Source organism: Struthio camelus, chromosome 3 (assembly GCF_040807025.1).
Source record: "Struthio camelus isolate bStrCam1 chromosome 3, bStrCam1.hap1, whole genome shotgun sequence".
Classification (NCBI taxonomy): domain Eukaryota; kingdom Metazoa; phylum Chordata; class Aves; order Struthioniformes; family Struthionidae; genus Struthio; species Struthio camelus.
In genome coordinates, this window is record NC_090944.1 from 78,267,430 (window position 1) to 78,279,538 (window position 12,109).

At 41.3% G+C, this 12,109-nt stretch overlaps 1 protein-coding gene across 18 annotated transcripts in view; it reads right to left on the bottom strand.

Annotated features, from left to right (window-relative positions):
• The window catches only part of ARID1B (AT-rich interaction domain 1B), a 336,987-nt gene that overhangs the window by 81,229 nt on the left and 243,649 nt on the right, over positions 1 to 12,109 (bottom strand). For 17 of the 18 annotated variants that reach the window (XM_068938631.1, XM_068938621.1, XM_068938627.1 and 14 more), the window contains one exon: positions 5,246 to 5,335. The exons of the other annotated variant lie outside the window; for it this stretch is intronic. In XM_068938631.1, coding sequence (XP_068794732.1) covers positions 5,246 to 5,335 — 90 coding nt within the window. The remainder of the gene's footprint in view (positions 1 to 5,245; positions 5,336 to 12,109) is intronic. 18 annotated transcript variants of the gene reach the window in all.

The following is a 12,109-nucleotide window of genomic DNA, read 5'->3' on the forward strand; positions in this document are numbered from 1 at the left end:
TAACATCCCAGCTGCCAAAAAAGCCATTTAAATTTACTACATTGCAGCTACTGATAAATATCACTTCTGTGAAGATCTAATACTAAATAAGAACTAGATTTGGAGTTAAAGCTTACAAGCAGTTGTGTCAAACAGATCCAAATTTTGCTTAGTACAACACTGGTATTCTTACAAGGCTGCAGTTTCTGGCTGCCTGTCCTTGTTTGTGATGTGTTTTCAACAGAGCTTACAACTGTACAAAATCCTCAAAAGCTAGATCATGTAAACGACAGAAAGAAATAAAGCTAGAGTGGAAAAAAATGTTTAAAAAAGGGGGGGGGGGTGTTGGGAGGGGGTAGCAGAGACGAGGAAGGCTACTATTCAACAATTTTGGAGGTGCTTACTCCCAGCACTTTCCACATACATCTGACAGGCACAGAACGGTGCCATGAAACTGCCTCCAGCAATGGAATACATTTTCCAGCACATCACAGCAGCTGCAGCGGCATCAGTTCTGCTTGCAATCCATGTCCAAACAGAAAAGTTCTCAGTGGTCCTATTTCAGCATATCTCAAGGACTAATTAAATCCTCATTACTATCTTCTAATTATTCCAGTGCTCTGGGATTTCACTGAGCAAGTCCCCAATGGTGCATTAGATGAAAAGGGTTAAATAACCTGTGTTGATTTTGAGACTCCAGATCTATTTCAGACCTTTAGCATATCATCAGCATTATCATGAATATTTAACTATGCACCGCTGTGAAAATTATAAGGGGAAAACAATTAAAGATTTTTTAAAAATTAATTCTGACCCATATACATTTGCACTAATAAATAAGGCTTCTTTAAGTATCCCCATTATGAGAGTGCTTGCTACAGTAATAACATCATTAACTGTTTCCATTAAGTTCAACGGTTTTCAGGAGCTCCCAATTTATTATTTTAATATAAATAAGACTGAAATTTGACATGCACATATCCAGCTTGACAAGCATGCAGAATATTATGCAAAAGCAGGTAAGTTTTGCATGCTTTTTCAACATCAGGGAAGAAACCATTCCTTTTTGCAGGAGTGAAAGTGTCTATTTCAACATTATTGTGACACATATTATCCTACTAGTGTTTGCACAGGCCAGTATTCACACACACAGATAAACGTTAGGTTACAAAAGTATACAAAAGTGGGAGTATAAGCTAGTGGCTAGGGACAGAAGATTTTCACACTGCAGTTCAGGAAGCAGACTTGGGAGGTCAGTTTGGGTATGCTGAGTTTATATTTAATCAATACAAATAACTTTGAACCCGTGATACAGTTTTGGCTCCTGCATCCTCAAAGCGCAGCTTCCAAAACCCAGATAAGAATACGTGGATACCATTAAAAAAAGGATCTCAAACAACTGTGTACCTCCATTATTTGCAAAATGGATATGACAGGCATGGTACCACTGCTTCACCATCTTTGAGGGCTGATGTAACTAGTTTCTAACAAGCTTTGACCTCAACAAATAAGAAACCCCCCCAAACTCTACTTTTGATCAGAGTGAAGAAAAATCTGGAGTAGCTGTATGAGAAACAAAGGGCAAAACAGGCACCCTCTGCCCCCCTGCCCCTCCAAAGTACAGTAACTAACAGTTCAGTACTAGTTTCAATAGTCATGGCTCCATTTTCACACAAAACACCCAAGTAATGATAATTTGCTGGCATTCAGCAGCAAACTAATGCACCTATGCATGCACAGGTGAACCGACGGGCCTACTCCTGCTACCCAAGGGGACACCTGATGCCAACCATGCACAGCCTGCGCCCTCGATCTCTGCAGCTCTCCAGCTCTCACAGTCTGTTAAGTTATATGGACTTATTTTCAAGTACCAGTACTTTCAAAGTACATGTGATCTGAGACAAAGGTTATGCACGTAAAAACACATGCCATTTTGTATTGCCTATTTAGAAAACATGTTGATAAAACTGTAAAAGTTTCGTTGACTGGATACGTAACATAATTAACTGATTACTAATTCTGTAATAAGAACAGAAGTGGACTACATACAATACTATCTTCCATTTATACTAAGCCAGATCCAAATGTACTACAGCTTGATATGAAAGATTTTCAAATTATTAAAAAAAAGTAACTATTTTTAACCTACCATTACACAAAGTACCACATGAGCTATATAAAAAGCTGAAGAGCACAGAAAATCCAGTCCCTCAAGAAATTTCTATTATTGTGCATATGTACGTACATTACCACCCTCCTCCTCCCCCATACAGAATGTACATATAAAAATACACTCATTGCTTCGTACTGCACTGTATGACAGGGGATGTATAGCCTTAGGCTGGCAAATATAAGAAATCCCAGCTGGGTGCTGAGTAACCATGGAAAGTAGGATAAAGTATAATCAAACACTTTCATAATAAAATAAATAAGTGTAAACGTAACAGTTCAGTGTAGTGGTTTAGCACCCAGAAGTGCCGCAGCTTAGCCCTCACCTGTCAATCAAGCTTCACAATATCTGATAAATAACATTTTCATTCAAGTATAGAGAAAAGAGGATTCTACTCAAGAAACTATTAGCAGCCTTTTGTTCATTCAGTATTCTCTCTAAACAAGAAAAGAAATGTTATATAAAGCACTAAAATAAACCATCGCTTATCCTATGGAAGGTCTCTGGGTTTTTTGTTTTCTCTTTTTTTGTTTTTTGCTAGAAAGTGTATCAGTAAGCCAAGCGTTTAAATTACTGTAACAGATGCCTGTGGATCAGGTGTCCTCAGCAGCAACGATTTTCTGCTCAGGTTTTTATCAGCAAATGACAAGCACCTTCCCTTTGAGTCCCCATCACTCCCCCTCCTTCCCTTCTCCAAGTTCAGTGGAAACCAGTTCAAGCAAGCAAAGGAATCAACTAATGTAACAGCCTTTTTAAAAGGTGAAGTTTTCCATTTCAAAGGAGCCTCTAATCAATGACAGGGCGCAAAAGGGAAGGCACGCATGTTTATGCGCATAGAGCACAGACTTTAGAGAAGCTTTGGGGAACATGTTCTGCAAAATCAATATGACCTAGCTAGTTACAAATTTCATATCTGCTGCATGAAACAAATGGACTTCTTACACAAGCTGGGTCACAAGGATCAGGCATAGAATAGCAGAAGCCTCCATTTATAATAAAATGGAAAACAAAACATTTTGCATATGAATAGGGCAAAAATTACTATAACGTTCCCAAACACATTTCTTCTAAGAACAAACCCACAAGTCTCGCCGCCATATAGGAAGAATCAGGCCAAATACACCTGTAAATTTTCCTTTCCTCACTATTAGTTACTTGTTTCACTTCATGGTCACAGCAGCTGTCTTCTGTGTTTTTCTTTTGAATACTCCACTACCTCCCCCAAACAACACTGGCACTCAGTTTCCCTCTAGAGCACCAAAGAAGAGGTTCAAGCCTCACAGCTAGAGTCAGAGCACCCTAACCTATCCCGCAAAGTCTGACGAGTAGAAAAACATAGAATCACAGAATGGTTGAGACTGGAAGGGACCTCTGGAGATCATCTAGTCCAACCCCCCCCCCCCCCCCCCCCCTGCTCAAGCAGGGTCACCTAGAACACATTACTCAGGATCATGTCCAGGTGTCTTTTGAATATCTCCAGGGAAGGAGACTCCACAGCCTCTCTGGACTCTCTCCAGTAGTGCCATGTCTCTCTTGTACTGGGGAGCCCAGAACTGGATACAGTACTCGAGGTGAGGCCTCACCAGGGCTGAGCAGAGGGGGAGGATCACCTCTCTTGACCTGCTGGCAAAGCTCTTCCTAATTCAGCTCAGGATCCCATTGGCCTTCTTGGCCACAAGGGCACATTGCTGGCTCATGGTCCAACTGCAGAAAATAGTTACGCTATAGTTAGACTGCAGAAATAGTTATTATGGGGCAGTGCCACATTTTGGGCCACGACCCAATCGTGCCAGGCAATGAGCACATCCTTGTGAGACGCTTGGGTCTCCCAAGCCTCACTCTGATCCATTCCCACTGTCTTGTGACATTCTGCTCTATAAAACATTATAAACTTGTATTAGGTATTGAGGTCATTCTTTTTCTGTCGGACATGAGCATTATTCTAAACAATTTTAAAGGGAAAATAAGTCCCTGTGCTAACAACCGTGTACAAAGAATGACCTGAAAAGGAAACACAAGAAATGAGTCATGTAGAATTCCATGTTTAATGTTCCCGTTAATCAGCATTTGAAGAAGAGGTGACATTAAACACAGAAAAAAATAGCAAAAACTAAGAATCTTTTCCCCTCTCTGTGAAGCCTCTCAGTTCGTTCTGGATGCTATCCCAGAAATTTGTCATTCTGTGAGCTCAACTTGTTTCACTGTGAGAAAACTTCGAGTATTTATGGTATCCCCATATGGTGCTACTTGAAATATTTTTGGTACTAAGACATTTTAGGAGGGGCATTTCATAAATAACTTCATGTTTATCACAGTTATCATGTGTCTGTTCTGCGAACTTGTTGCTGGCACATGTTAACCACTGTATGGACAGGATGCCTAGTTAACAGCAGTTTATCATATAGCCATGCCAAAAGGCCATGATAATTATCCTTCTTGGGCTAGGGAGGAAGGAGGAAAAAAGGAAAGGTCTTAAAGTTTATAAACAGTAACATTAAGAGAAAAAAATTATCTGTTTATTTTGGTGAGTGTTTGCTAGGAAACACAATTTTAGAACAGTGCTGTTGCCTACAAGGTTTTCCCTTGTAAAATTTCCAAATCTTTGAACCGTTTGACCTAAATAGTTGATTCGCTTTAAAGATATTTTTAGGTCAGGAACTGGCCAGGAGACTAGCTATCGTGTCCATGCAAAGACAACAGACACAAGAGAGTTTTCATAATAGTAGTAAAACTGCAGTGCTTGTACTACTTCTATAGTACTTTCTATAGATCTTGAACTCCAAGCTAGACAATGAAAAGTTGAATTCTCTAGGATGGGAATCATGAATCAAGCATTTATAGCAAACTGCTTTTACACTTTGGGTAGCCACTGTATTTTAAGAGCGCCCTTGTTTTCCAATTATATTTTGGTAAAACCTGCTATTCAATTGCTCTTTCCCCAGAAAAGGAAACCCCCAGAGCCTTTTACAATATGAACTGTCATTATTTTCCCTGGGAAAAGAAAAGAAATACCAGGAAATCTCACATTGCTAATGTGCAACTTAAAACGAAGGCTGCATTTGGCATCGACTAAAAAAGACCCAACACCTAACAAACCTCGATCCTGTGGCATTGGTGACTGGCTCAAAGCAGGGTGGGAGCTGGATTCTGACTGGCTGCCAGGAGGCTGCGGTGGCATCTGACTGCCTGTAACACACAGAGAAAAAAGGGAAAATAGACTTGCTTTTAACATTGCAACGTACAAAACCAAGCCTTGCTGCATTTTTGAACCACTCAACATCAAAGAAAGTATCAGCTGTATAAGTTAAAGACAGAGCTCAACAGGTCTAGCTTTTTTTCAGGTTCTCCTTTTCTTTTTTTCTTTTTTTGAAACCCACAGAGGAAACACGCACAAACATATTTAGCAACAGGCATGGCGAAATGTTCAATTTCGTACTGAGTGAGTTCCCAACCTCACCGACATGATCCACTTTATAGCTGCAAATCTCCTGACACATATTTCTGTTGGAGAGTTTAACAAAATCCAAGCCTGCTGAACAATAGGGCTCATCCTGCCGAGCTTAAACTGGCCTCCAGCCAGGCAGACATGGACTGCTGCCAACAATATTACCAATGAAAAATTCAGTCAATACAAAAATGACTAACAACAACCGTTTAAAAAAATATCTCTGAATCAGGGGTTTAATGTTATTTGAATGTCCATGTAGAATATGGGAATAAAGAATAATATGCAGGTGCATGCAGTAAGTGAGGCATACAGGAAAGCGTTCAGACAGAGAAGGGGTATCTTCTCATTCAAATACAGGCAAAGGGAAGACATTTGCTTATTAAAATATCCACCTAGGACAGAGAGCCCCACTGTTACGGCCTGGTTCAAAAGACACCCACACAGTTTATCCACCCAAAGAAGAAGAACAGCACAGATAACGCCGTCTGTGAGGCTTACGCCACTAAATCTTCCCTTTCAGTACTACTGCCTAGTAAAGCAGGTGCTTATTGTACTGGTGAAAGACACCAGAAAGTCACTTCTCTGGGTCCCGATTCAACGTGGTGTCCAGCCCAGGGTCTCTGCAGCTACCCTGGCACTGCCACAGGATGTCAACTGCTTCATGCCAAGCCACTGACGGCCACGGTCCGAGCAGGGGTGAGAGCGAGACTGAGATGTCTCCTGGGACTTCGGCTCACTACTGGTTTTGAGCAGATGCGTCTGCTCTTGACAGCCAAAGCAGCTTGAAGACCACCTCAGGTTAGGCAGCAGATATATATTTTAAGCATTTAGACACTGTAGTGACGAGCACGGTATAAATAGCAGCAGACAGATTTATATCCCTTATCCTCAGAAACTGCTCAGATTGTTTTCCATTTAAAAGAAATGGAAAGAATAAAAACACATGAAATAGATTTGTGCCTGCTGAGAATCATTTCCTCCTGCTTAGCAGCCACCCTTTTTTAATGGTTCAAGTGAAAACCCTGTGGTTATTTCTGGAGCTACAAGCGCAGCTGAAGGAGAGCCAGAAGGGGTTGCTCTTTCTTTAGAGCTAGGAAGTACTTCAAGTTAGAAACAAACTGAGGAAAGTGAGTGTGCCTTCTTCGCCCTCTCCACTGCCCAGCCTCCAAGCAGCTCACTACAGCCCTTCCGAACACCGGTCTTAAAGAAATGAGAGATTTATAAAGAACCCAGAAATAAAACCCACAAAACACAAAATGTAGTGACTGCCTAGCTACTTGGATTAGGTGCATTTGCGCTAAAAGACGTGACAGTCAACACTGCTACGAGCAGCTGTGACAACTGTCTCTGCGGATGCAAATGCTGGGCTAGAGGCAGGATTTTTCCTCCAAAAGACCAAACATGCCACTCAACGCCGGCGGCTTTGGGAGCCGCGGCCCGTTTAGGAACTCTGAGGCACGTGGCAATAACATGCGGGCTTATGTTTTGATGTCACTCAAGATCGGCTGGAGCAAGACAGTAAGTGCCTACATTATAACAAACACTTTCTGCCTGACAGACGGGGTTCGGTGCCTCAAGACAGTAAACAAACAGTAATTCCACGTTTAGACTGGGCACCGCCACTTACACTGCCTACGCCTGAGGCACTGCTATCGGACCCAGTACTTCCAGTGAACCTGAAACATTTTTTATCCGAAAACCATCTAAAACTCTGTAAATAGTTTAAAAATAAATAAATAAATAAAGGCAGCGGTACTGCTGACTGCACCGCACAGCTCCCAGTGGAACCTCCTTCAGGTTGAGATTTGGCACACTCTTTGAGAGACGTTCATATTGCATGGACGATCTATGCTAGGCAACGTATTTTGAATGTATTTACACACAAATTTTTTATTTTCACATGATAACAACTTCGACTTTCTGGCAGAAGCCTTATCCTGCACATGCAGATATGCACGCACAGACAGGGAAAGTGAAACTCTACAACTGTAAAGGCATGACGGGTTACAAAGAAATCATTTTCGTCTGCATCCTTAGGGAATACAAACCGAGCGGTTTTGAAAATTCATTGCAATTCTCAGCCTCTGTAAAAATTTACACTATCTTATTAATTCATTGTTCAAAGTTTAGTTTTGACTTTTTCTCCTTTACTAAACAAGCTTTTAACCAAAACGTGTCTGTTTCACAAGAGAAAGCAACTTCATAGACAAGTAGACCACCACTGAGCATATTCAGACAAGTAAGGAACATACAGTAGAAGTATCCATTACGCTACTTCTTAGTGGGTGCTACAGGTTACCCAGGTGCTGGACGTGCAAGGTGTTACACCAAAGTATTTTGAGTGGAACTATCATTTTATCCTTAAACGTGATCTGAAAGGTAAAAGCGATTAAGCACCCAGATACCTTTCAAGATGCGAACTGAACTCATTAATTTGAGTATCTAACGCCTATTGATTGGGAGCTGATGGCAGTACTTTTAAAAAACCTTTGAAGATCCTGTCTGCCATGCTTCTTAGTTTTCTTTGTTATAAATAGAAATGATTTTAAAGACTGGTCATTTCTCTCCTTTAAATACTATTAATCCTCCCCCTTTTAAATCAGTATTTTAGCTGGTATTCATTTGCTAATACATTATCAGATTTTTGTTTTTCATTATGGAAGAAAAACGTCTATGAAAGCACACAACTTCTGAGATTTTTTTAAACATTAATTCTATAGATATTTTAGACAAAAATAACCAAGCCTTTTCTTAATGACAGACTATTAGCTCCTTTGACCCAATGATACACAGATGGGAGTTTAAACACGATGATCTTTTTCCATGTTTTGTCTAATGCTGTTGCCACGTTGGTGAGATATTACACCTGCCAAAACTTATGCAAAGTGAACACTATGGATATTTCACAATATTTTAATTATGCAAAATCACGGCAAATAGGATAATAGGTGTTAAAGGGACAGACACTGCCACACTACTTCTCTTACCTAGATTTAACAGAGGAACAAGAAATACTGTTCAAATAAGGAGTATTATGCAGTGTAGTTTGAAAAGCAAAGTACGTAAAAATGTTCTAAGGAGTGGGTGGTTGGTATATGCACAGTAAATGATATTAAAATTCATATAAGTACCAGCAGTGTACCTGTCTATTTTATCTGTTTAGAAAAAAAAAAAAAAAAAGTGAAGTCAGTTGAAGAGGTGAAAGAATTTCAAATGCTTAACAACACAGTTACAAGCTGGTTTTCTACATTTTAAATTATAATAGAAATGCTTTTAAACATTGTGCAAGAGACTTTGAAAATCTATGCTTAAAACAGAACAGTCTGCATTGTATCTTTGGAAAAGATGGACTGAACAAAGTTGGTGCATGCCTTTTATATTGAAAAGGTACTAAATGGTGATTGCATTATGACTATAACCATGAAATCTGCAGTTAAAGTGTAAAAAGTGAATTCCTTAGAGCCAACATAGCAAGAAAGAGCAGACTTTTGATATCCTGCTGAGGAGGGGTCCTTATGATGAATTATGGCCTAAATCAGTAACATTTGGAAACACGCTGAGGGCTCCGTGTTCTCATCAATGTAATGACACTGGAGGATGCTCAGCAGCTGTGCTGGTTGGACAACACCTCACAGGATTGTGCTTAAACAATTGATTCACGAAAGCAATTTGGTGATAAAAGGCTCCCCCTGGGAAATTACTAGTTAAGGAGGGAAGGAGGGATATTGGTGCAAGAATTTTAAGATGAGTGAGGACCTGAGAGCTGGGAAATGGGAGGGAGGAGGACTGACCACAGACTGTGCTCAGTGAGGAACGTTAGGCTGGAGGAAAGTCAAAAGGTAAAGACTGTGTGAGGTGATTTTGGGACAATTCTCGATCTCATTTACTGTTTTCTTAAACAATGCTGGCATGAGAATTAGGAATAGATTTATGACATTTGTTGATTACAAATCAGGGAACTGTAGAGAAGCCTAGTCAATACAGAAGATGATCCAAATACTATCTAGGAAACTGGACCACATTTTGGGCTGGAGTAACAAAAATGCAAAAGTAGACATATACAGACCAGAAATAGGCCTTTTCTAAATGATAATATGTAGGGTTATAGGGCTCTAAGGTTATCGGTTAGAAATGGGAGAAGAACAGGAGGGAAAATCTGGCTGTATTTGTTGACCCAAGGATTATTATAACTAACCATTTGATGTCACTCTGACGCAGACAAAAGTAATATTAGAATGAATTAGGAGAACCATTTCCACTACAGGTAAGGAAACATAATGTCATTCCTGATGTGTCATTGGTGAGCCCTCTAACCTCCCAGGACCGAAAAAGCCTAATGCTAACTAGAATGGGAACTGAGAACGGCTATGAGCATGATATTACCGGCAACCGAAAGAGCACGGACTGTTTAGCCTGGCCAAAATTAAAGCTGGTATTCTGTGCCCTCTTTTTAAATATATATATTTAAATATATATTTATAGCTAAATGTCAGGGAGGAAAAAGAGCATAACGTTAGTAAAACTGAAGAAAATGTTTACGATGATAATCAAACCATTACTGGAATTAGAAACAACTTCCTTTTAGGAATAATGAGGTCCAGGAAACCTAGCGAGTATTAGGATGAAACCTGATAGAATAATGGGATTGTAACCCACGGCTGATGTGACAGTAAAGGCTTGTAGACCGGAAGGGACGTTCTGGGTCTTAGATTCCTGTGTTAGAAATGAAACATCATAAACCAGCTTCTATATGGGATTGTTTTAAATGAGCTTTTCAGGAAGTTGGAAGTGAGAGGCAAACGACCTCAAAGGAGAGAAATGTTTCTATGGGTTAGCATAAAGGGAAACTGGTCAGGTGGTTTATGTTACCTCTTTCAGCTTACAGAGCCTATGACCCTGTAAGAAGATTTTCTTCTTCCTTAATTTATGCACTGTAACTAAGACTCCATCTGTATCAACAGCATTTTTAAATAACTTATTCATCCAAATAAAAACCAAAGGTGGCCTGCATATTCCCCAAATTCAGATGCACGAAATAATAAAATCTCCCTCGTATCCACACACTGACCTGAGCACAGATACTTTAAAAGCCCTGGTGACATGGGCACCTTTTCCAACGTGCAGATCCATGCTGCAGCCCGCCCTGCTGAGCGATGCCGGGGGCCATACGCTGGCAGCGCACTTGAGACGAGCTTCTCGGCTCTGCGCAGCGGGCTCGACACCACAGGGCGGCTAATAACCCCGCTCTGGCGGCAGCGGCGCTGCTGGTGATCCAGCCCCGCCTGTTCACGCGGCCGATTCCCGCCTCTTCCGACCTTCGCTCCCGACACCTACGCTCACCTGGGCCGACTCTCCCAGGGCGGCAGCAAACAACGGCGGTTCAGCCAGGCTGCCTTTGCAAGGGCACGGAGGCGCGCCACGCGACTGCTACGTCCCTTTGGTGGTCCCACCTTGAGGCCGAGGCGGACGGAGACGCAGCTCCTCCTCGCGGCCTTTTATCTGCGGGCCACGCAGCCTCCTGAAGGACAGGTCCCACGCGGCCGATTCGTTCTGCCACCGCAACGCAAAGCATCCCATCCATCTGCTTATGCCATACTTAGGTGAGTACTCCACGTTGCAGAAAGTTATCAAAATAAACCGTGGGCCTGGCCCTGAACTTCCATATCGCCTCTTTTAAACAAATGCATCATTCTCCAAAGACACAGGTTTCTCTAATGTGGATGAATGTCACTCACAATCCATGTAAAATCATCAAAAGGTAAAAACTTCTTTTGCTTATCATAAAAGTAAATAACTCTCAGACTGCTAATCCTTAAAATTTACACTCTACGTCCCTTTTCATATTTGTATTACATTCACCATATCAAGGGCTGGGTTGAGTGTTAAGATCCATAGATGTCACCACAGCTTAAGCGCTAAATTACTGTAAAATCTGCTTCAAAAAAATGCAATACTAAGTTAAGGTGTCTTGCATAACCTCCGCTCTGTTTTTCTTTTGCACACATGCAACAACATAAACGTCTTTCTTCTTTCATGATCATAAGTTACCTGTTTGGCATGATATAACATTTCATTCAAAGCACAGACGATGCTGACAGGCTGAGGTTGCTCCTCAATATTTTGTTCCATCTTCATTATTCAACGTGCGGTCCCGAGGTATTGCTTATGGGACACCATCCAAATGTCACCCTCGCTACAGAATAATTCATTATATTATGGACTCTTCTAAAGGACTAAGTGGCTGAAACTGGGGTCTGCCAAATGAGAGATCCAAGTTTTTTTCCCAGGTTGCGTAACCTCTGAGGAAGGCATGAAGACTTTTAACAAATATCGAGGTCCATAAAGTGAAAGAACTGTCAGTACTGCCTAAACTGACAGTGAGTTGAGCGCCAAGCTGCAGAAAAGCAATTACTGCCCAGGGCCAAAGCCCCCTTTGCTGGGGAAGGGAAGGGGGCGCAGCAGCAGTCCCGGAGGCCGGGGGTCTCTCTCCCCTCTGCCCCACCCAGAGGTCA